This window comes from Balaenoptera ricei, chromosome 19, assembly GCF_028023285.1.
Source record: "Balaenoptera ricei isolate mBalRic1 chromosome 19, mBalRic1.hap2, whole genome shotgun sequence".
In the NCBI taxonomy this organism is placed as follows: Eukaryota; Metazoa; Chordata; class Mammalia; order Artiodactyla; family Balaenopteridae; genus Balaenoptera; species Balaenoptera ricei.
The window spans coordinates 21,337,185-21,363,522 of record NC_082657.1 but is presented as its reverse complement, the minus strand read 5'-3'; the positions used below and the strand labels follow the sequence as shown (position 1 = coordinate 21,363,522).

At 33.1% G+C, this 26,338-nt stretch overlaps 1 protein-coding gene across 1 annotated transcript in view; it reads left to right on the top strand.

Moving 5' to 3' along the window:
- Nucleotides 1–26,338, top strand: part of URI1 (URI1 prefoldin like chaperone) — a 64,217-nt gene that overhangs the window by 22,839 nt on the left and 15,040 nt on the right. Inside the window, exons 2-4 of the mRNA XM_059905027.1 lie at nucleotides 2,577–2,611; nucleotides 14,610–14,688; nucleotides 15,747–15,882. Of these exons, the coding sequence (XP_059761010.1) occupies nucleotides 2,577–2,611; nucleotides 14,610–14,688; nucleotides 15,747–15,882 (250 nt within the window). The remainder of the gene's footprint in view (nucleotides 1–2,576; nucleotides 2,612–14,609; nucleotides 14,689–15,746; nucleotides 15,883–26,338) is intronic.

Genomic DNA, 26,338 nt, shown 5'->3' with positions numbered 1-26,338 from the left:
ATAAACTAGTATTGTTCCTCGATTGCCATCTTATTTTAAAAAAGCTTGTGTGAAGGACAACAAAGTAATGAAATGTTTTTTGTTGTTTTGCTTTGTTTTTCAAAAGTTGCTTTTAGAACCAGGCTCACTATCTTAGTCACTTTATTTAACAATAATTAATCTGAGTCCATTTCAGAAGAAATAAGGTTATTTGGAGTTATTTAACTTAACAGAAAAAAAAGATTTTAAAACCCAGATAAGTTCAACTTTGAATCATAAGATTTTCTCCTTTCCATAAATTTCCTTGGCAGCTAAGCTGTAAAAATTTACTAATTTTTTTCTTTTTGAATACTTTACTACAAAAAAGAAAACTAGAAAGATATCTCAAAATACAAGTGCAGCTGCTTGGGTTCAAATGTTTGTTGGAATTAGGTGGACTATAAATCATGTAAACAAAGATTTAACTGTAGACATACCATCAGAAGGCTATTGTATGTATTCATACCTGCCTCTTTCATGTTTTCCTTTATTTCTTGGGTTCTCAAAATATCTAGCCTACATTTGGATAATGTCTAACTGAAGACTCTTGTTCCGAACCCTGGATGAAACTAATAAAGACTTTAATGAAGACAGTATTTGTTGGTGAAAATTTCTCTTGTAAATTATGAAATGGATTTTTGTTTTTTTATCTGTAAATATCTTGGGGACACTTATTTTAGGAAAGAAAAGGAATGGGGAAAAGATAGCTACAGCAAAGTGGAGAGTTAAATAGTGAAGGGTGATGGCAAGAATACATGCCATTCTACCAGGAACTTGTTTTTTAAACATAAAAAACATATGTGCCAAATTTACATATTTACTAATTAAAAAGGCTTCCTGGAAACATTAAGTAGACTTATCTTCTATAACCTTTAACATTGTCACTAATGGATATTGCATAGAAAATTTCATCGAAGGTCCTTTAAATAATGTAAATGATTATGAATATGTAACTAGTTAATATGCAGCTACGAAAGGATTATCATGTAGAGGTTAATGAACATTCTGCTCTTATGGTTTGCAGGGCTTTTCTTTTTGTGCTTTTGGCTCACTTCATGCTTGGAAACACATGCATTGGGATTGGAAAGCATCCTGACTGTTTTTGGGTCTCATCTTTTAATAGGGTTGTTAAATAGAAACTTTATAAAAAGGATTTCATGAAGATTTTTTTCCTTTTCAATTTACATTTAATTCTGTTTGTCTATTTTATTATTACTGCCGAATCAGGAACAGTGAAATGGATTGATGGAGTTTTAGCCTGGCTCTTCCAGATGTAAAGTCAGTACTCTATTGTACATTATCACTGTTATTAAGTGTTGCTGTGTGATTGATACTTACTGAGAGATCTTTATTCTAAAACCGACTTTTTATGCTGAGTTAATGTGTAGTATGGTTGGGTATCTGACTACAGCATGCATTTTGGTACAGAATTGCTGCCTTAGTATTTATTTAAAATGTCCTAAAGGAAGACATTTACTTCAGGAATTAAATGTTATAAAATAGAGGAATTTAGTGACAGGCCAAAAAAAAAAAACGACTTGTGATTTTTGGGTGAAACATGGAGCTTATATAAGATACAATATTGGTATTTAGCACAGTGAACAAGAGCAGTGTTTCAAACCATGTAATACTGCTGTGTTTTTCATGTGACATTATATTAAGCATATTGGTTTTTATCCCTTAGTTTCTCTGTCTCTAAAATGGTGCTACAGTATTTGAGATTACTGTTTAAAAATTTTTATTAATGGGCAGTTTAAAAACATGATTAGTAATCTTTGAAAACAGTGCTGTTTTTTTCTTTTTAAATTGCCATTCACGTGTTTTTTCCTTACTGGTTAGTGTTCTTAATTTGTTTTCTGAGCATTTTAAGAATCTATTGAAATATCTCTAAGGAAAACAAATAGCTTTTATGTTTAATTTCATTGTTTTGGTATTACAAGCATAGCTTAAGCTGGCTATGAAGTGCTTAAAATTTTATCATAATTCACTGGGGGGACAAATTGGCTGTTCAGAGCATCTCTTTATCCCAAGTATTTCTTCTTGAAATGTAGTAGAAAAATATCACTGTACTCATTTTCAGTGCATCAGAATAAAAATTACAGGTGAAAACGTTTGGAGATATACTGACAAAATAAAGTACTTTCACTACTGTCATTTTTTTAAACTGATGAAATGTGGATGTTACGTTGGTTTTTTGTTATTTATAACATTTGTGTACTCTACAAAATATGTAACATTGAAAACAGGCCTGCAGATTGTACAAAATACTAGTTATCTTATATCGTATGTCACCTAATAGTTATGAAGCGGGTTTTGTACCAAAGTATGAAACGGAAAGCTGTAATTTGTTCTGCAGTTATCAGCCTGCATTAGAGGGGTATGATAAAGTGTTCTGCTTAAAAACTAACATTCACATCTCTGTGCATTTGACAAATAAAAATGTATATTGAGGTGCTTTTAAATCTGTAAAGCCACTGTTGTAGTTTTCTGATAGAATGATTTTGTAGCTTTGTGCATAGCCCTGTTTTTTCATGAGTAGTTATCTGTTTTCATGACAGGTGGTCACTAACTGCCAAGAGAAAATCCAGCATTGGTGAGTGAAAGATGGTTTTATTACATTTCTGAAATACTAAAGAGGTCATCTATTTGTATTTAAATAAAGCATACACATTTTTTTGTATCCCATAATTGAATTCTTCTAGTAATCTCCATTTTGAATCCTTTTGATACTAATTTATATTGTCTTTCATCGTTTACTGAATTACATGTTCCCTGATTTCCTGAAGTTGTGTCACCATTTGTGTTTATTTTAATTGCTTTCTTTTTTCCTTTCTTTTCTTGTCTTTTTTTTTTTTTTAAAGTTAGAATAGTGTTACTATCATTATGAAGTGGAGACAGGAATTTCTGAACCTGACTAATCATAGCTGTATTTGGGGACTATTTTTTATATATGTAGTAGAATAATAATTTGAATCAGTTGTTTTAAAATAATGATGGAAATATGCACAGATACATTTTCCCAAAGTTTGAAAAATCTAATTAAGTGCCTGCATCTCAGAACTTGATTTAGAGACCACACGTTTCTAGAGTGCAGAGAGAAAGCAAGCATATCTATTTTAATGTGCTAATCTATAGTCAATAGGACAATGCTTGGTAAATAACACACTTTCCTGTGTCTTGTGAGGAAAATGCTCAATTTAATGGTGAATAAAATCTTACGAGTTGTCATGAGGTATAGCTGTTGATCTTACAGATATCAAATTACAATATATCCATGCTGTGTTTACGAAGATTTTAGTGAGAGAACAACAAGAGCTGTCTTGATTATTGTCTGCAGGGTTATTGCAAAATCATGGTAACTGCCCCTTTAGCGGTGAGATTAAACCTTTGGTTATACAACATCAAGCATATAATACTTTAAATTTATTTTAAGAGGCTTTTTCTTCATGCCTGAGAGATCGCCAAGGAAATAATTTATAGTTAGTGTATATCAAATGTTTTTTGGTTTAAATGCACATAGGCTGCAGGCAGTGGATAAGAGTGAAAATCGGTGCAATCTGTACACATCATTTTATTAAATTCTGACTTCTGGCTTGCAGAAATAATCTAAAACTAAATAATATCCACTTTATAAATAAAAATTCAGGGACTTCATTAATTTTCAATAAATGCAGAGTTGTAGTTGCATCCACTGGTGGTTTAAGTCTGTCAATATTTCCATAATGGACCATTCGCTTTTCATTTTACATTCAGTCCAGGTTAAAACTTGAAATGTGAGTCCTCGGTCAAGGAATTAACCATTTTCCCCCTGCTAATTTGGCCAAAGTGATCCATTTTACGAATAATTCCCAAGGGAAGTCTTATTAATGTGGACTTTACTCTATTGGTTTTGGTAAGGAATTCACGAAATTAGTAAAAGGTTGATTCACTCAGAATAGATACTAAATTACACAAATGTGTGACTGACAACTTGCTTCTGGTTTAAGATTGTTTCCCTACCAGACTGAGAATTCTTTAAGGCTAAGGGACATGTTTTCATCCTTTTATCCACAGCACCTCCTACTGTGTTTGGCACATTATAGGCACTTAATAAATGTTTGAGTAAGTAAAGACCAAATATTTGCTTATTTTTTGTATAACGTTTTTATAAGTACTATAGCAGTACCCAAGTCTGATGAGCTTGACAGACAGAAATGCAACATTTACTTCAGGGCAGTTTCACATGACTCAGTCTCAATTTCCAGTTTTCCATAGCTCTCCAAACTAAAGCAGCTTAGCATATTTACTTTCACATATCTTAAAGTAATATAGTACCTTATCTATACATTAAACAATTAAAATAATTTTTTCCACTTAGAATTTGCTTTTTCCTCTGAATTATTTTTAATATGGCTCAGGAAACAGACTTTTATGTTAGTTTTTAATGAGGGTCTGATATTGCTAGAATCCAAATGGCCAGTGAATTCACGAATTTATTATATTAAAAAACTGAAACCAAGTGTCTCCAATTCCTCTGAAAGCCAGGAAATTGCTATTAGGGAGCATTGTGGAATTCTTGTGATGTTTTTATTATCTTAATTCCACAAACAACGATTGAGTTTCTGCCATATGCCAGTATTATGCCGCTGTTTGGAAGTGAAAGACCCTGCCACGGAGAAATGCATAGTTGGGCACTAAACAGGGAAATCACAATAATTTTGTGCTATTTGGTTGGAGATAGGAAGCAAGAACAGAGACTGGAGCTATTTTTAAGGGTGTCTCATGCATTGCTTTTAAAAGCATGTTGCTTTTCACTCTAACCTTTGGCATTAGCATAGTCTAAAATACAATTCATGTACCTAAGTTATCCTTTTTTATGAGTATATACCAATATAATGAGGAGCTAAATAACATGTTTTTTTAAAAAATGTAGTCTTATGCTAGTGATGTTTATGCTCATTTGTGCAATTTTAAAGGATTCTTTAAGGGATGAGTATGAATATTTTACCTTAAAATTTTTCTTAAGAATGTAGGCCACAAAGTAAAAATATTTGTAGAAATGTAGGAGTAAAAATGGTCTGGGGCAATGGAGTCTGACCCCAGAAATCTCTTCCAGAAAATTAATTCAAATCCCAGAACTTTGGTGACCTTAAAGACATTTATAGTATTTGTTTAATTAGTAACAGATAAAAAGGAAATGTTTGAGCCTAATAGTTGAGAATTTGTGCATCACTTTTAGAGCTAATAGTGGTTTTCAATTTAGTGAAGATTTAAGAAAATTTTTAGGTACAACTTTTTTCCTTATAATCCTTTTTACTTAACTCAGGAAATAAGGCATTATAAAATCCACACACTATTTTCTCATGTGGACATATGAATATACTTCCTAGTGTTTGATCCACTAGGGGCTGATTATTCTGTTTATAGATTATTTGTAATTTTTAATCTTTTAAATTCTTCCCTAAAGAACATGGAATTTGAAGCCACAGACCTACATTTGACTCCTGTCATTTACTAACTTTGTCACCTTGGGTGAATTACTGAGATTTTTAGTTTTCTTCTTGTAAAGTGATGATGATAACTACTTAACTTGAAGGTAAAGTGTGAGACAATGTCTATGGAACATCCACACTGGCACTCAATAAATATTAATAGTAACTGAAATCTTTTTTGAAAAGTTTAACTAATTGTCAGATGAAGAAAGAAGGAAAAACCAAAAAACCCTCCAAAGCTTTGTAAATATTCCGGAATATTTTGTATTCATGCCATTATCTTCTTATATCATGATGGAGAGATGGCTTCCTGAGTGGTATTGTTAAAGCTTTATATTAATGTTTTTAAATAACTTTTATTATGAAGAATTTCAAACAAAGGGTGACAGAGTTCTGTATTGAACCCACATGTACCCATCACTCAGATTCAATGAATATCAACTCATGATTGCATCTGAACTGTTTGTTTCCTTTTAAAATAGCCTATCCTACCCTCTACCCCCACCTCAATTTTGACATTACTCTGAAGCATTTCATTTCATGTGGAAATATTTCAGTATATATCCTAAAGACATAGAAGATTGCATATTAGCTGTTTAAATTTTAAATTAAAAATTTGAAATTGGGCAGTATATTTATAAAGTTCAAACTTTAAGAAGTACGAAAGGATATAAATGGTATGTAGTTTCCCTCTTACCCTTGTCTTCCAGTTCTCACTTCTCTTCTTGGTAAACGACTGCTCTTTACCAGTTCCCCGCGAATCTTTTCAGAAATTATTTGCACAAGGGGTGTGTGTATGTATGTGTGTGTGTGTGTATGTGTGTATGTATATGTATGTGTATTCATCCACATATTTATATATATTATGCTCCCACTCTTTGATAAAGATGAAATCACACTGCACATTTAATACTCTACTTTGGAGATTGTTTTCAGTCATTAATTAACTCCTATTCTTTATGTTCCCATGAACTTCATTGTGTGTCAAATGTCTGATTTTTAGCGTTACCAAATATTTTTTGCTACTTATTTTTTTTTAAATAAATAATGGCCACATGACTGAGAGTATGACTTACACAACTCAAAATACATCCTTGCTAAGCTGTTGTATCCATTATTTATTGTTCTTTAATAAAATTACTCCAAAATGTACTGGCTTAAAACAGCAACCATTTACCTATATATGGTTCTTTGGTTGTGCATATTGGACTGAACTTACCTCTGTTGTTTTCTCCTGATCTTGTTTGGACTCACTCGTGTGGTTGCAGCCTTGTGGTAGCTGGGTTGCCCAAAATGGCCTCGCCCACAAGTCTGGTGGCTAGTGCTTGGCTCTTAGCTGGGCCTCACTCTCCATGTGCTCTTCCTCTTGCTTACTTTACATGATGCTATAAGGGCAGCAAGAATGGAAGCTGCAAGGCCACATTCTGTTGGTCAGAGGAACTCATAAAACTAGACCAAATTCAAAAGGTGGGTAAATAGACTCCACATGTTGGTGGGAGGAGTGACAAAAAATTTATGGTCATTTTTAATGCACTATAGATGACTTCTGTTGAACATGTCCCACAGAAAAAGGAAGTCTCATTACTTGTGTTGATTTGTGAGAATTAAATGGAATATGATATCTGATGCCTGGCACATACATATCATCTGTATGTTAGGCACTGTTTGTAATCATAAATTATATGCATATGAATTATGTAAAAAAAAAAAAAAAGTCTTGTTTCCTGCAAATTATCTTGAGAGTTTTAAGTAGTAAAGATATCTATGAAATTACCTGAAGCAAACTTAAATGAAAATATAGAAAAAGCTATTTTATATTGCTCAGATGTTTAATTTTAGAAATAATAGCTTTAAATTTGGATGTAAAAATTCTGAAGCACGTGAATTTTGAGGGGGGGGGATTGTAAAGCAAACGACATTTGTTATTTTTCAAAGGAAACTGGAAAAAAATAGTATTTTAAGAAAAAGAGTAATTAGTTTCTAGCATAGGTTATAGTCAAAGTATATAGTGAGAAATAACCAAGAGAGCATGCCTAAATAGTTAAAAATCACAGGTGAAGATTTGATGATTTCTTTCTTTCTTTCCTTCCTTCTTTTTTTCTCTCTCTTTCTCTCTTTCTCTCTCTCTCTGTCTCCCCCCCCTTTCTTTCTTTCTTTCAATTCCTCTTTCTAGTTAGTCTGTACAAATGGATGAATATCTGTATCTACCTCTGATGTTTTTGAGGGATACCTTGCCCCACAAAAGCACTGAACTATTTTAGAACAATGCTGTGGTTTTATAGTGTGTTTCTCATGAATTACCTGAAACAGTGTTTTCTTGACTTGCCTTCATATGCTTATATAAAATTTATTTTTTGTGCATGCTATATGAAATATCGATCTGCATACCTTTAATACTTTAAAAACATTTATTCATGATGATGAGTTCACTCCTCAACGTTAGGTAAGTTTGGTAACCATATTTTTCAGAGTCTTCATTTTACTGACCACAAAGTTTTCAGTCACTGTTTTGTACAAGCCCTCTGTTTGGGCTTTTTTATTTTTATGTGTCATAAAATCTTCCAATTTTCTGAAGATTTTACATACCTTTGTTGTTGGGATTTCTGTTGTTATTATGAAAATGTCCTTAGGGGCAAGGGCAAGAGGGAGGAATCATATATAGAAACCCCCTTCTCTGTCATTCTTCAGGTTTTTTTTTCTGGTGTCATGTTTTAGTACATGGGTTGGGATGTTAAGTTGAAATTTCTGTGTATGATGTTTCAAAGCAAATTAAGATGCAAAAAAAAAAGATTCAAGTTGAATGTTTTAAGAATGATTTTTTAGGAAACAAAATCTGTATTAAGTTTAAAATTTTTTATTCTGAATATAAAATGAATACATATTTACTGAAAGGTAGAAATAAAAGAATAAAGATAAACTTACTCATAATTCTGAAGAGAAGCTAATTCTCTCCCTCTTGCTTTTTAAGACATTTTGTTTTATTCCCTTCAGCTTCTTAATTCTTGTGTTTGTGTCACTGTGGTCAAATTGTAAATGCTTTAGGGTTTTTTTCTTTTCTTTTCTAAAAGAGTTAATGATTTTTAAACTGTAATTAGAATTTGTTAACTTCTAGGAGTCCCCTCACCTTTGTATCATGTTTTTGGAAAAACCACACTAGTTTAATACTTAAAGCATTTCTGAAAATAAAAGGCAAAGTTATATGTTATAGGGGAATTTTTTTCCCCCCAAAGAGTTTAAACTATTATATATTAAAAAAAAATCCCTAATGACATCTCATCATTTAGAACATAGTCTTTGAATGTATTTCCAGTGTCTGTATATTTTGGTTCACAGTTTCTCACAGTCAGCTTAAGTCCAGTGAGTATTTTGATATATCTTATTGAGGCTACACCTCAATGCGATTTGGACACCTCATGATTTTTCATCTTTGTCTTAACCGTATTAGGTTTGAAAACTACATTTCTTTGCACTCTGATTTTTTTCTGTTTTCGTTCATTTTTATTTATTTATTTTATAAAATGAGAGCAGCATGCAATAAAACTTTCAAGCACAGAGCACTGAGGACGAAGGGTAAATATTGCAACAACAATGCTTGACTGAGAGGTGTATCATTCAGTGATAATCTAGAGTTCATGCTCTTGTTTTGAGATACAAAAGTCTAAATTCTAATGTGCTCAAGACAAAAGGAGGTGTGGCTATCAGTGTATGACTAAGGAAAATGTAAGCTGTAAAAAAATTAGGCATGTGTACAATTTAACTTTTTTACTAATTTATTTTGAACTCATGACCAAATCGGTGATAGTTTTCCCATTTTTCTTTTTATTTAAATCAAGCGAGTTATAGATAATTTTGAGAATTTTGTGTATTTGGTACGTTCAAAGCCAGGATTGCTATTTTTTTTTCCTCATGTAAGACCTCTTGAAAGAAACAGTAACCTCAAGGGATCTATGAGTGGACTTCTATTGAAATTTATGCAAAATATAGGGCCTTTTTCTCAGGAAAAGATCTAGAGTTTTTATCAGTTTTTTATAGGTATCAGTGACCATAAAGGGTTATGAACAACAAACAGAAGCTTCCTTTTTTTCTAAAGTATAGAAAACAAGAAATTGAAATGATGAAACTTATAAATTATGCTTAGGTTTAAGTAGAAACTGGCACAAACATTCAAAGCTTATTAAGTCAATTATAAATTATCACATCTAAAGTCATCTTTTCTTAAAAGTCCCTCCTGATTTGTTACAGAAATATGTATCAGTTGTAGAAAATTTAGAAAACAAAGAAAATAAAAATTGCCTATAAACTCATCACCTAAAGCTAAGACTTGCGCACTTTGAGGGCATTTCTTTCACACTTAGAGTTATGTGTTTTTATATAACTTTTAACGTTGAATTCACATCTCATTCTATTCTTAGAGCAAAAGAATACTGATGAAGAAACAGGTACCAATGATAACTGACAAGTGTGAAGTTACATGTGCATGGTTGTTGGTAGAGGGCACAAATTCCTCTCTCCCACCTTTGCTGTGTATATCCATTGTACTCTGTTGTCTCATTGTTGAAAAGTTCAATTGAAGAAATCTCGTAGAATGTTAGCTGCGTCTGTCTCTCTTTGGATAATTTTGTTTCATTAAACTTTTGAAAAATTATAAGTTTTTATATTTAGGTTCATCTGTTATCTATTTCTAAAAATAAAGTTTTCTGATAGACTCATAAAATATAAACAACATGGATTATTTCATCAGCATCTTCTGATATGTTTCCTAGGTATGAGTTGAGAAAAAGGAATATGAGACCATATTGCCTGAATTTTGAATACTATCATTTATCTTGATAGTATTTTATTTTGCCATGACCATTTTTTTAAAATGCTGTTGATTTTATACAGATACATTTAAATTGTTAAAAGAGTTCCCCTTCCCATCAGATTGCAGAAGGCACAACAGTGTAGATCCGTCTTTCAAGAATGTTTTTATTGCTTAATATAACCTTGATAATTTGTTATGCTGTTTAAGAGGATACTTTAAAAAAATCAGTAATTCCTTTCTTTAGAAACGAGAAGCTTTCTCTCTTTACAATGCCTGAATTCAGTATTCCTCTATTTTCTTAATTTTTGAGGTAAAAACCAAGGCATCCATCAAGCCAGTGGATCTTTAACAGAGAAGCATTGCAAAAAAAAAAAAAAAAGACATGCTATATTGGAGCGATGATCCCTGCAGCATATGGCATAAGGCTTGGTTGCAGAGCAGGCACTCAATAAATGGTGAATTGAATTGAAACAAAGGTTTCTTGGATGCTTAATGGGACATTCTAGAGTGGGTATGATGGACTAAAAATCATTTTTAAAGAAGATTGTAAATTTATTCATATATATTCCAAAATCTTTGTGTTTTATAATTTCTTAAATTAAAAACTTAAAAGCATTAACTCTGCCCCAGATCAGCCCAAATATTAACACTAATGTAAAGCCATTTCCCTTTTTTCCCTTTAAGCATCTCTTCGTGTTTTCTGCTTTTTTGTTTAGGATATTAGGTAAAGAGAATGATAGAGGAGATTTTTTAAAAATGGGCTTAATGTCTATTTTCTGCCTATTCCAACTTCATACATTAAAGTGAAAATTAACAAAATTTTATTTCAGTGATTTGTTTTATTTTCCTTTTTTATTATTGAAAGCTGGAAATTGGAGTCTTTAATCACTTGTCTCAAAGAAGGGATGTAGAACTTTTTCTTTTGCTTCACAAAGATTTTCTTTTATCCGTTGCATTTAAGAAGAGGATTAAAAATAAGTAGTTCCTCTCATATTTTTCCCATCTCCTTTTTTAATATTCTATTATGAAAATCTTCAAACATACAGAAAAATTGAAAGAATTAAATAGATGAACCTTGATCACATATCTATCCATACCTCAACCCTTAATCCATTTTTTAATGATGCATTTCACAGTAAATTGTGGACATCTACATACTTCACCTATAAGTACCTATAAGTACTTGAGCATACACATCATTTAACTTACTGTCTCTCATACTTTTTATAACCTTATGAAAATAAGGTATTTCTCATGAGATCTGTCCTGATCTTCATCCTTAAGGTTAAGGCTAGTTTGTAGTTATGTCCTATTTTTTTGCTGCTGCTTTTTAATAACAATAGATGCTTCTCAGAAGGCTTTTATTATAGCACATGATTAGCAAGACTCAAAAGAAGATTATAAAAGTTTCTTATATGCCTTATAGCAGTGCTTTAGTTCTTATTTTCTATAAGGAACGTTGCATGAGGATGTCTGATGCAAATTAAATCTTACATATTGGATAATTCTTTTAAGAATTGAAGGCTGAACCTAATCTGTAAGGATCAGATATGGTGAAGCCAAACAAAGAGGTCTATATAGAATAAATAAGTAGGCTTGAGAGGTTTATCCTAACTATATCTGGGTTTTATTTTCCATTTGAAAAAAAATTATTTTAAGCAGTCCCTTCTTTGACTACATATTTTACCGTCTCCAAAAATTTAGTTATATATTTCTCAGTGGTAAAATAGAAAAAAATCTATTCAATTTCGGTACAAATAAAGATAGGTACAACCTTCCATAACACATTAGTTCTTAGAATCATTTTTGTGTTTTCTGTTTTATAGGCTTTGTGATGTTTAATGGGATTATTTAAGCCCTAAGTATGAGAGGGACTATTTGGAGATAACTGTTTGACCAGGCACTTGATGCTGGATATTTCCACTAGTGGGAATTTCAGGGAGAGAGTTCCTCAAGCCATAATTTCTCCCAGAGACACTGCTTGACTCCTACTTGCCTCCCTTCAAAAAGGATTTCTGCATGAGCTGCTTTTTAAATTATCTTCTCCTTTCTTTTTGTATTTTTAGAAAACAATTCAAAATTTAGAAATAGCAACTCCAGTCTTAAACTGTTCTCCAGTATGGCCACATTTTTGTAGAGAGAATTATTGATAAGTTTAAAACTGAATATACGTGCTTTGGAATAATACTGATATTGATCTCTTGTAGCACCTTGATTGAACCTACTGTTCTTTTAATATATAAAAGAGATGTTTTGTTAGAAGTCCCCCCCTTTTCAGGTGTATTTACCGGAATATTATATATTGAATGTTAACTTGAATACTAGCTGTTTAACAATCGTAGGAACATTTAGACATCTAAGCATTTGCAAAATTACTTATCTAAAACTGCTAGTGTTTGTAGATTTAATATTGAGTTCACTGTGTGCAGGTATTGTGTCACATCAGATCTTTATGGACAGTATCCCATTTATTGCTTGCACCAATCCTGTTTCCAAAAGCTTCCTGAATTGTTACATTTAGCTATACTTTTAGCAGTAAGTTGTGCTATTTGTATCAAATTGAATGAATTTGACATAGTAGAATTATCTTAGCGGGTAATATAGTCTTTCTTTAAAATTTTAGAATTGGTGTTTTTTTGATACTTCATGGAAAAAGGGTCATTGGATGCTCAATGTAGATGTTCAGTGCTGGACAGGGTGTTAGACCGTTTATATTTAGTCCTCTTTGGATCTGTGCGATAGTTAGGCATTATTCCAATTTTACCATTGAAGATACTAAGACTGGGGTTAATTTGTTTATGTTAAGTGGTGAATCTGGGATTGACCCTCTGGTCTGACTTCAAAGCCATGTTCTTTCTGGTATATAGCCCTGTTCATGAAGTTTCCTAACATTTTATTCATATAAAAATGTATCCAGAAGGACCATTTTTGCCTTAAACAAATAAAGACATTTTATGTTTATTTATAAAAAAGGATTCCAGAGGAAATTTTTTAAAAAGCACTAGAACATTAGAAAATGAAAAGCCTTGCTTTAAAGAATACACGTCAGAAGACCTAGGTTAAGGTCATTGCTTATTGCTTACCTCTCCTTGATAGAGTAGATCTAATTTCTCTTAAACGTGTGGTTTTTTCCATTTTCCTTCTGTTTTCTCTTTTGTAAGAGGAAAATGTTGATAAGTGACATTTACTACAGGAATATTTTAGGATGAATAACAATATATATGTGAAATTCCTTGATATTTTTAAGACTAAATGGGATGATTTTTATTATGTTACTGTTGCTTTAGGGGAGCTAAAGAGTAAACTGAAACCAATTCCATGATTTTTATAAAGCAGCCATTTTTATTATCTGGAGAGTGATTATGCTGAAATTTATTCTAATTTTAATTCGACAATATCTACGTGTTCTTTTAAATTACTTGCTGAAATGATGAGTTTTTTGTTTTCGTTATTTTTAAAAATTGAGACGACCACCCGTCTGCTTTAAAAAATTTCAGTGCTCTGGTTTTGCTTGCAGCCTGCAGCCTAGCAGGCAACCCTTAAACCTCATATCCAGAGAAGGTTTGGAAAGAGGTATCTCATTGTAGGGCTATTCAGTTCCAGCAGGTGTGAGAACCGAGTAGGCTTCACAATGTGGAAACATATGACCATTTCTGCTCCTACAGAATTACATCCTTTAGTGGTTTGAAATTACTTTATTTAGGTAGCTCTGTTTAGGTAAAACATGGAACAGACTCCAAGGCCCAATCGAAATGCTTTTTATATTACCTCTACCTAATTTCTTCTAGCCCCTGATTGATTCTCTCTCACCTTAATAACATTAGTATGAATAACTGAAGGGTTGATGACTCCACCACATTTTTCAACCTAAAGTTTTCCGAGGAGAACTGAAGCATCTGATCAAATTTTGTGTTCGTGATTTCTATTCCAAAACCAGTGTTTATTCACTCAAAAGCTTTTATCAACTCTTCTTCCTTCATCTTGAGCCCGTTTCCCTCCAAACTCACTGTCTCCCTTAATTTCCAAATTTTATTTAATTCAGATGATCCTCTACCTTAGGGAACACTAATTCTCAAGATGTGTGTGTTCTACATCTAAAAGCTCATGTCCCTGAGAGTCTTAATTCTTTGATAAATGTATGGTGGAATAATGCCATTGCTAAATTTTGTAAAAACACGATTTTAAAATTAAAAAATACTTTAATCTTTAAATTGCTAAAATTAGGTGTTTGATTAGCTTGTCTTATGATACATAGCCTACTTGAGGAATTGTTAATTTGTGTATTAATTTAGTATTTGGTATTTTTTTGTCAACAGGAAGAAAGTAGATAATGACTATAATGCCCTTGAAGAAAGACTCAGTACCTTGCCTGATAAGTTGTCTTATAATATCATGGTATGTTTGGTGTGTTTCTTTTAAAGTAATATGTTGTTTCTTGTAAAGATATTAACTGTGTAGAGTAAAAAGATGTTTCTTTGCTTTATGTATATTGATTCACAAATTGCCTCCCTGATGGCCTCGATCAGAGGTAGCTACCATAGCAAGGAAGGTTTATTTTTGTTTTACTTTATAATAATACACTAATTGTAGTAATAGTTGATATTTACTTTGCCTTTTTTCAGATTTATATTAAATTATCATATTATGATGGCATAAATGTTAGCATAAAATTTGACATATTTGGTATGCACATTTACTATGTTAGAAAACTAATTACAACAGAAATATGGCATGTAGTCATTTCCTGTTAGCCAGAGCAGGAATAGACCATAATGTTGTGTAATTCACAGAATTAAACCCTAGAACATTGATTTTATATAAAAAGGTGCTGCTGATTTTTGTTTACATGATCTTCATATCGACATAGCAGTCTATTCGTGAGCCCTGAATTAGATTCTTTCATTGCATAAATATTCTTTTTCATGAAGACTGTGTTCTTAATTAAATTAGCCCAAATATTTTGAAAATGTATTGTTATTTATTATACCAGCTCAAATATTTCGTAAATTTTGTAAACCCTTTAAAGCTGTGTATTTGTTAATTCCTGTTTCACTCAAAAAAGAGACTGTTTTCTCAGAAATAATTTTCAGTTTTTAAAAATCAAAGTTATTCTTTATTAAGTTAACATTTTGTTTCTAGTTTGCTTTCATTTAGATTTATGAATCATCAAAAAATATAAACATTTGGAAGCAACACTAATTTCTCTGAAAGCTATATGTAAATATGCTCTTTTCTTGTTTTAATGTTGATTTATTAACCTAAAACAATTTTCTATAGGTTTTCCTAGTGAAATTTTAATATAATGTTAAATTTCCATGAAATTGACATTTTATTTTTCCTAGTGTAGAGATAAAAAGGACCTTCACACAGAGCTTTTAATGCTGCTTTATAAAATGTAGTTTTTAGTGTTTTTAATTTTTTTGCCCCCCCTCCCTTTTTTTTTTAAACAATAGGTACCATTTGGCCCCTTTGCCTTCATGCCAGGAAAACTTGTCCATACTAATGAAGTCACTGTTTTACTTGGGGACAATTGGTTTGCAAAATGTTCAGCAAAGCAGGCTGTGGGCTTAGTTGAGCACCGGAAAGAACGTATGTACCAATTATAAATGATGTTTCTTTGCTGGATGTGTATTGGTTCACATAGTGCCACGCTGATGGACTGTTTGCTATTAAAAGTACCTTCCATTGATTTATTAGATAAATGTAACAAATATCCAGGGTATTTGTGATTCTTTCGAATTGGAGGTAGTTTGAGCAGATCCAGCATTTGAGAATGTGGGCTGGAGAATGGAACATCTGGTTGGAAATATCACCCACATTAGTATGTTTTCGGAAATTACCAAGTGTAAAAGTTATCACATATGGTTTTGTAGGTAGAAGTTGGATAGGTACAAGAATTGGGGTCATTTTATATTTTATAATTGGTTTGTTTTAGATGCTTTTCGTAGACTTACTTCCGCTTTTTAATACTTTAGCACAGAGAAGGAATTTACTTCCTTCTTCTCCTTCTCCTTCTCCTTATTGAACTAAGATAAATACCTATTTGCAAAAGTAGAAACAGTTCTTAACCATGCGTTTTGGTTTGGAAGAAGTCACATTTCCATTTTGCAGAAGAAAAGGCCGGGTGGGGAGAGATGCTACCTAAAATGTCACCCTTAAACTTAAGTGGTTTGAGGTTTCTGCCTCATTTTATTGAGGTAGTTCTAGTTTTCTTTATCTGTGATATTGTTTATTGATTTATACATATCCACACACACACACGTTGTGTAGTTGGATGGGTTGGCTTGGGTGCTAGCTTAGTTGCATTTTAAAATTAGGTTTATTTAGTATCTAATCTATGTTCTTAATTTCTGTAATAGCATACTTAAATTGATAGTATAATATCACCCCTACCTGATTTTTAGCCTTCTAGTTAAATATGCATCTGAAAAGAAATTTTTGAGGCTCCTTCTGTATAAATGAGGTCATGTAGATAGAAAACAGCTGAGCTTTCTAAAGCTGAAATTATTTCACTTATACATGAGTGGGTACTAGTTGGAGAACTCATTTACTCTGAAATTCTGGAATCTATATTTGGAGACTCTAATTGCAAATCAACTCCTATAAGTTTATAATTGATATATATTTTGATCTTTTGTGCCACTAATCAGAATCTTATTGTTTGTCTTGTGTATAATTTCTGGCAATGATAATTCTTTTGGTATTACTACATTAAAGTAAGTCATGTATATTAGAGCAAAGAGAATGGGCATAATTCTTTAAAGGCCTTTCTTAATGGTGAAGGCTTTCTTTATCTGCTGGGGTAACTCTGCTGATATGAAATCAGTTCATAGTCTTTTGAAGATTGTTCACTTTGATTTTCATATGGATATTTCAGCAGAGAAATCTTTAGAATCAATTTGACTTATATTAATGGAAGAATACTTTTAATAGAATAGAACAGAACTCTAGAATAACAAAATATTTTTTGGTAAATCACTTTCCAATGTTAGATACGGTTTTAGGAAGTGACGAAAACGATGCCTTTTGGGGTCGATATTTATCTAAAATAATTTTCAGAACACATAAATAATAAATTATGTTTGAGAATCTATTTTGGTAAATGAATTCTAAAAAGTTGTTTTCACACAGTTTTATAATAATTTATAATAACTGAAGAAATTGTTCAGGCATATTATTGTACTTAACATTTATTAAGAAAAGATACTTTATTTTTCTTAAGGCAGAAGAAATAAAGCAGGTTAAACATACCTACCTCAGTGTCAACAGAATAATTGGGGAAGGTGAAGGGATGTCATTGCATGTTTAAAAAGTAATCAAAATACAGGACAAAATAGATTTAGCACAACAACAATAAAAGGATTCAGAGGCAGTGACTCAGAGGAAGATCATTTGTAAGCGGAAGATGGCAAGCTCAGTGTCCTACCCTTTTGCTCACATCTGGCATTTTGCCATTTAACATGAATATGACCAGCTTTTCAAAGTTTTTTATTTTTTAAAATTATCAGAGCAAAGTTGACTTTTTATTTGGTATACAGTTCTATGAGTTACAACACTTGTAAAGATTTGTTTCACCAGCACCACAATCAGGAAACAGAATAGGATACAGGATATACCTTAGTTAGGACATGGGACCACACCAAAAACTCTCTCATGTTTCCCTTTTGTGGTCACACCCTACCTCTACCCCTAAGACCTGACAACCACTGATCTATCACCTTTTCTAGAATGTCATATAAGTGGAATCATGCACTAGGTAACCTTTTGAGACTTACTTCTTTCACTCACCATAATGCCTCATCTAGGTTTTTCTGTGTATGAAAAGGTTCATTCCTTTTTATTGCTGAGTAGTGTTCCATTACATGCATGTACAACAGGTTTTCTATTTACCTATTGAAGGACACTTGGGTTTGCTTCTGGTGTTTTGGCAATTACAAACAGAGTTGCTATAAACCTTTTTGTACAGGTTTTTATGTGACCATAAATTTTCTTTGCTGTTGAGAAATACCTGTTGTTTTCTTTTAGTGTCTTTGTCTGGCTGGCCTCATAGAAAGTATTCCTTCCTTTTCACTATTTTGAAAGAGTTTAAGAATTGGTGTTAATTCTTCTTTGTTTGGTAGAATTCATCTGTGAAGCCATCTGTTCTGGGCTTTTTTTTTTTGGCTGTGTTGGGTCTTCGTTGTGGGCTCTTCATTGTGGCATGTGGGCTTCTCTAGTTGCATTGCACAGGCTCTAGAGCACGGGGGCTCAGTAGTTGTGGCACGTGGGCTTAGTTGCGGCATGTGGGATCTTAATTCCCCAACCAGGGATTGAACCCGGGCCCCCTGCATTGGGAGCGTGGGGTCTTAACCACTGGACCACCGGGGAAGTCTCTGTTCTGGGCTTTTCATTGTTGGGAGGTTTTTGATTATTGATTCAATCTCCTTACTTGTTCTAGGTCTACTCAGATTTTCTGTTTCTTCTCATTTCAGTTTTAGTAGTCCATATGTTTCTAGGAATTTGTCTCTCTAGGTTATTCAGTTTGTTGGCATTCAACTGTTCACAGTATTTTATAATCCTGTTTCTGTAAAATAAGTAGTATTGTCTCACTTTTCTTTTTGTTTTTTTAATTTAGCTTTTTATTTAAGATTCTGCTTTTTATTCTTCCTCCTGCAGGTTTACTGCATATTTCATTTCAGGCTCTATATGTGATTATAAAGGCCTATCTACTTTTATTTCTGGTTTTAGTGACTTGAGTCTCTCTTTTTCTTAGTCAGTCTAGGTAGACTTGTCAATTTTGTTCATCTTCTCAAAGAACCAGCTTTTATTTTTGATTTTTCTCTGTTGTTTTTCCATTCTCTATTTTGTTTATTTCTACTCTAATCTTTGTTATTCCTTCCTTCTGCTTGCTTTGGATAGTTTATTATTCTTTTTCAGGTTTCTTAAAGCATACAGTTAGGTTATGATTTGAGATCTTTCTTTTTTTTAATGTAGGTGTTTACAGGTATAAATCTCTCTCAGCATAGCTTTCTCTGTGTCCTATAAATTTTAGTATATTGTGTTTTCATTTTTGTTGATCTCAAGGTATTTTCTAATTTGCTTTGTGATTTCTACTTTGACCCATTGCTTAATTCAGTGTTTTGTTAAACTTCCACGTGTTTGTGAATTTTTCATTTTGCCTTCTGTTGTTGGTTTCTGATTTCATTCCATTGTGATTGGAAAAAATACTTTGTGTGGTTTCAATCTTGTGAAAATTTTTAAAGACTTGTTGTGTGACCTATCACATGGTCTTTCTTGGAGAATGTTCCATGTTTCCCTTAGAAGAATATGTATTCTGCTTCTGTTGGGTGGAATGTTCTGTATGTATCTGTTAGGTCTAGTTGTTCTATAGTGCTGTCAAAATCCTCTTTCCTAATCGTTCTCCTTTCTGGTTCTTCTGACCTTTATTGTAAGTGGGGTGTTGACATCTCCAATTCTTACTGCAGAACTGCTTGAATTGTGTCAATTTTTGCTTCACATATTTGAGGCTCTGTTGTTAGGTATGTGTATTTTTATAATTTTATTCTTTATTTTAAAATTTTATTGAAGTATAGATGATTTACAATGTTGTCTTAATTTTTGTTGTACAGCAGTGTGATTCAGTTATACATATATATTCTTTTTCATATTCTTTTCCATTATGGTTTATCACAGGATATTGAATATAGGTCCCTGTGCTATACAGTAGGACCTTGTTGTTTATCCATCTTATGTATAATATTGGGTTGGCCAAAAAGTTCGTTCGGGTTTTTCTGTAACATCTTACGGGAAAACCCGAATGAACGTTTTGGCCAACTCAGTAGTTTGTACCTGCAATCCCAAATTCCCAATCCTTCCCTCCCCCACTCCCCCTCCCCCTTGGCAACCACAAGTCTGTTCTCTATATCTTTGAGTCTGTTTCTGTTTTGTACCTATGTTCATGTATGTCGTATTTTAGATTCCACATGTAAGTGATATATGGTATTTGTTGTTCTCTTTCTGACTTACTTCGCTTAGTATGATAATCTCTTGGTCCATCTGTGTTGCTGCAAATGGCATTATTTCATTCTTTTTTTATGGCTGAGTAATATTCCATTGTATGTATATAGCACATCTTTATCCATTCATCTGTCAATGGACATTTAGGTTGTTTCCATGTCTTGGCTATTGTAAATAGTGCTGCTGTGAATATAGGGGTGCATGTATCTTTTCTAATTTTAGTTTTGTCTGGATATATATGTCCAGGAGTGGGATTGCTGGATCATATGGCAACTTTGTTTTTAGTTTTTTGAGGAACCTCCATACTGTTTTTTCCATAGTGGCTGCACCAGTTTACATTCCCACCAACAGTGTGGGAGGGTTCCTTTTTCTCCACACCCCCTTCAGTGTTGTTGTTTGTAGACTTTTTGATGTTGGCCATTCTGACTGGTGTGAGGTGGTACGTCATTGTAGTTTTGATTTGCATTTCTCTAATAATTAGCGATGATGAGCATCTTTTCATGTGCCTATTGGCTATCTGTATCTCTTCTTTGGAGAAATGTCTACTTAGGTCTTCAGCCCATTTTTTGATTGGGTTGTTTGTTTTTTTGTTATTGAGTCATATGAGCTGGTTATGTATTTTGGAAATTAAGCTCTTGTCAGTCGCATCATTTACAGATGTTTTCTCCCAGTACGTAGGTTGTCTTTTTGTTTTGTTTATGGTTTCCTTTGCTGTGCAAAAGCTTCTAAGATTAGGTCCCATTTGTTTATTTTTGCTTTTATTCTGTTGCCTTGGGAGACCTAAGAAAACATTGTTACGATTTATGTCAGGGAATGTTTGCCTATGTTCTCTTCTAGGAGTTTTATGGTGTCATGTCTTGTATTTAAGTCTTTAAGCCATTTTGAGTTTATTTTTGTGTATGGTGTGAGGGTGTGTTCTAACTTTATTGATTTGCATGCGGCTGTCTAACTTTCCCAGCACCACTTGCTGAAGAGACTGTCTTTTCCCCACTGTATATTCTTGCCTCTTTTGTCGAAGATTGACCATATGTCTGTGGGCTTATTTCTCGGCTATTTTGTCCATTGAACCATATGTCTTTTTTTGTGCTAGTACCACGCTGTTTTGATTATTGTAGCTTTGCAGTATTGTTTGAAGTCTGGAAGGGTTATGCCTCCTGCTTTGTTCTTTTTCCTCAGGATTGCTTTGGCAATTCTGCGTCTTTTAAGATTCCATATAAAATTTAGGATTATTTATTCTAGTTCTGTGAAAAGCATCATGGGTAGTTTGATGGGGATTGCATTAAATCTTGCTTTGGGTAGCATGGCCATTTTAACAATATTAATTCTTACAATCCAAGAGCATGGGTTATCTTTCCATTTCTTTGGAACCATCTTCAGCTTCCTTTTTTTTTTTTTTTAAATTATCAGCTTTTTTTTTTTTTTTAATTTATTTATTTATTTATTTTTGGCTGTGTTGGGTCTTCGTTTCTGTGAGGGCTTTCTCTAGTTGTGGCACGCGGGGGCCACTCTTCATCGCGATGCGCGGGCCTCTCACTATCGTAGCCTCTCTTGTTGCGGAGCACAGGCTCCAGACGCGCAGGCTTAGTAGTTGTGGCTCACGGGCCCATTTGCTCCGCGGCATGTGGGATCTTCCCAGACCAGGGCTCGAACCCGTGTCCCCTGCATTAGCAGGCAGATTCTCAACCACTGAGCCACCAGGGAAGCCCTTCAGCTTCCTTTATTAATGTTTTGTAGTTTGCAGCATACAAGGCTTTTACCTCCTTGGTGAGGTTTATTTCTCAGTATATAATTGTATTCTTGATAGATTAAACCTTTTATCAATATAAAATACCCCTTGTCTGTTGTAACCTTTTTGACTTATTTTGTCTCAGTGTAGCCACTCCAGTTCTTTCTTGTTACTGTTTGCATGGAATATCTTTTCCATCCTTTTTCTTTCAACCTATTGTGTGTCCTGAGAAGTAAAGTGAATCTCTTTTTGACAGCATATAGTTGGATCTTGTTTTTTGTTTTTTTTTTTTCCCCAATCGATTCTCCTAATCTGTGCCTTCCTACTCCATGGTACTTTAATACATTTACATTTATATGGTAACTATTTATAGGGCATTGCCATTTTATTATTTTTTGGTATATCTTACAGCTTTTGTACCTCATTTCCTTCATTCTGCCTTCTTTTGCATTTAGTTGATTTTTTTGTAGTGAATGTTTTGATTCCCTTCTCATTATCTTTATTGATAGTTTATAGGTATTTTGATTGTGGTTACCATGGAGATTACTTACAACATCCTAAGGTTATAGCAATGTATTTTGAATTGATTCCAGCTTAACTTCAATCACTTAGAAAAAAAGCTATTTCTTTATAGCTCTGTTCCCCCCTTTATATTATCGATGTCACAAATTATATCTTTATATTGTATAGCGATTAACATAGATTTGTAATGTTTTTTTATGCGTTTCGCTTTTACATTCTGTAGCAAATAAAAAGTGGAGTTACAAGCCACAATGACAATAATACTATTTTAAATTTTTGCCCACGTTTACCTTACCAGAGATCTTCACATGTTCATATGGATTCTAGTTATTGTCTAGTGGCCTTTCATTTCAACCTGAAGAATTCCCTTTAGTTTTTCTTGTAGGGCAGGTGTAATGATAAGGAACTCCTTTAACTTCTGTTTATCTGGAAATGTCTTAATTTATCCTTCATGTCTGAAGTACAGTTTTTAATCTCTCAGTACTTTAAGTATTTCAGCCCACTGGAGTTCTGACTTCCAAGGTTTCTATTGAGATCTCTGCTGATATTCTCATTGAGGATCCCTTATATGTGATGAGTTTTTTTCTTGCTGCTTTGAAGATTCTCTTTGTCTTTCAAGAGTTCGATTATGTGTCTTGGTGTGGGTCTAATTGGGTTTATTCTACCTGGAATTAGTTGAGCTTTTTGGATTTGTATCAATAGATTCATGTCTGGGCAAATTCAAGAGTTGTTCGGCCATTATTTCTTCAAATAATCTCTTTGCCACTTTCTTTCTCTTCTCCTTTTGCAACTCCCTTAATGTATATATTAATCCACTTGATATGTCCCATAAATCCTTTAGGCTCAGTTCACTTTTCTTCATTTTTTTTCTTTCTGTTCCTTAGACTTGATAAAGTCAAATGTCTGTAATCTTCAAGTTCACTGATTATTTTTCTTCTGCTTGCTCAAAGATGTTGTTGACCCCTCTAGTGAATTTTTCAATTCAGTTATTATATTTTTCAGCTCCAGAATTTGTGTTTGGGCCCTTCTTATAATTTCTCTTTGTGGGTATTCTCACTTTGTTCATATATTGTTTTTTAAATTTCATTTAGTTTTTTGTATTTCCCTTTAGCTCTTTGAGCATAGGAGAGCTTTTAAAGTCCTTTTCTAGTACATCTGATGCCTTTGTTTCTTCAGGGACAGTTTCTGGAGATTTATTTTGTTCTTTTGAATGGTCCGTGTTTTCCTGTTTACTGTGTGCTTTTTGATTTTTTGATGAAAGTTGGGCATTTGAAAACACAACTACCTCTCCCAGTCTTTGCAGAGTGGTGAGAAGGACCTTCACTAATAAGCTAGGCATTCTTTAAGCCTTTGTATCAACCCAAAGTGAAAAGTTTTGTCTTTTGTGTGTTTTCTGAGCATGTCTTTCCTGGGCCTGTGTATGGATTTTTGATTACCCTATATACATGGCTGCTTTTGAATATTTTACTTTGCCAGAGAGTCTCACCTCAACTTCTCTTTGCAGCCTCAGGATGTATGTTGTATGGCTCAATCTCTCATCTCTTGCCCTAGGCATCTGCAGAACTGTAGTCCTCCTGCAGCTTTCAACAGCAGTGCCAGCTAATTTCTTCCCCCTGAGGCCTGGTTTAGGTGAGACAGATACCAGTTTTTCAGACAGCCCCCAGACTGGTTAGAATGTTGCAAATACAGTCTAGTTTGTTCTCTGTGGTTCCAGGCAGGGATCTGGGCTGCCACCTTCTCCAGACCAAAACTGCTCCACACTAGGGAGTGGGTGGGGAAAGGCAAGTAAAAATGCCATGAAATTTCCTGTCATTTTGACTGTGGCTTTTTCTTGTTTGGGTGTTTGCATGGTTGTAGACCTTTGACTGTTTTCCAGAGCCCCTCTAAGATATTTTAGTTAGTTTTTGTGTTTTTGATGTTTTTCAGGGAGGCAGGGAAAGCTTGAAGCTTCTTAGTCTGTAATTTCGCTCCTTGTTGTTTTAAAGGAAGATTTTATTTTCCTTTGAGCATAGGAAACTTCTGAGCATGTTTGTAGTAAGTAAATGCAGTGAGTGATTAATTGGAGGAAGGAAGGAATGAGAAGATCCTGGAGGTGATGAGATTCAAAGCATAGATAGAAAATGTAGCTTTGGAAAATATCGATGAAGAAGAGAAAGAAGCAAGATTAGGTGAAGAATATTTGGGTTGAAGACGTTAGATTAAAATCTTCATAGTAATAAAGTCAAGTTTATTTGTTCAGAAGTAGGAGAGGTTAGGATCTTGAAGTGCATGTGGACTATGTATTATGGGAAATGTGATATGGCCATCAACAAACTTTTATGATTTATCTTATGAGGCAATATGTGTATTCTTTAGTATCTTCAGTGAGGCATATCTTAAATGCATTGGTATTTTGTTACAGAGTATAAGTTTATGATTTTTGGTTTTATCTTCAGAATAAACATAAATAGCTTTAAAACATCATATACCTTAAAACATATAATAAAAATGTAGTATGCTTCTCTGTCCCTCTCTGCTCCCAGTTCCCATTCCCTAGAGGTATTTCTTTTAGTCTTTAGGCTAATCTTTTGCTTTCCTCTTTTTATGCATATTTCCCAAGTACTTTGCATATTCTGTTTTCTTGATTTTTTTTTTTCCAATTTTATGTAGTATCTACTAGTTGCCTGCGTATAATTAAAGGGGAACATTTAGCTCATGATGTTCTCCCTGTTCCTCAATCATTTTAATATTTTTTATTACAATTTTTGTTTAATCAGTGTTCATTCTTAGATATAATTCCATTTCCATTCTTGAACAGCCTTTCATTTGAAGTTGACTGCTTTTTTTTTGTTTGTTGCATAATGTTATGTATCTGTCATTAATTCAACCAAACACTTTCATCTTATTCTTAGAGACTTCTTTACTGGAGTCCTTCATATTTGCTCCTCTCTTGAATTTCAAAGAATGGCTATCTTCCTAGTTTCTTCCTTTATCACTGTACCATATCTTTGCCTCTTATTTATTCCCATTTCTTGGTTCCTATGGCATCTCCTTTCAAGTTTTAGCTTTTAGTAACTTTCTAGGAAGGTATGTGGGAGATACATTTTTTTGAAATTTTGCATGTCTGAAAATATTTTTTATACTCCTGCTTTTTGTAACGACTCTATTTAGAATTAGAAGTTTAAACAATTTTGAAGGCCTTCTGTCTTATGGTTGCTAGTAAAAAACTGATTCCATTTTCTTTCCTTTGTATGTGACTTGTTTTTTCTCTTTAGAAATTTTAGGTTCTTGTCTTATTCCCCATGATCTGAAATGCCATAGTGATATATACCTTGTGTAGAGTTTTAAAAATTCATTTGCTAGGTGTTTGGTGGGACCTTTCAGTGTGGAGATTCATGTCCTACAATTTTGGGAAATTTTTAATATTATTTCTTTGATAATTTCCTTCTCTTGTCCATCTCTTTATCTTTGTTATAATTTTTTACCTGATTTCTTCTATTTTATGTTTGGAATCATGGAATGATTTTTTTTTTTTTTAATTTCTGCACATTTTAATTCCAAGGAGCTCTGTTTCTTGTTTATTTATTTGTTTTTCTGTTGTCCTTTGAACGTTTCTTTGGCATAGATACTACTCTTGTTTCGTGGATATAAAAATCTTTTTTAGGATTTTAGAGTTTTTTTCTTTTAGAGTTTTCTTCATGCATTGCTTTTGTTTTTTGTTCCTTTCATATTACTTTTTTTTTTCCTCTCTGGCATTTGACTTCAAATATTTGGTGATCATTGGCTAACCATTCATACTTAAGAGTTAAGCACTGTTAGGAA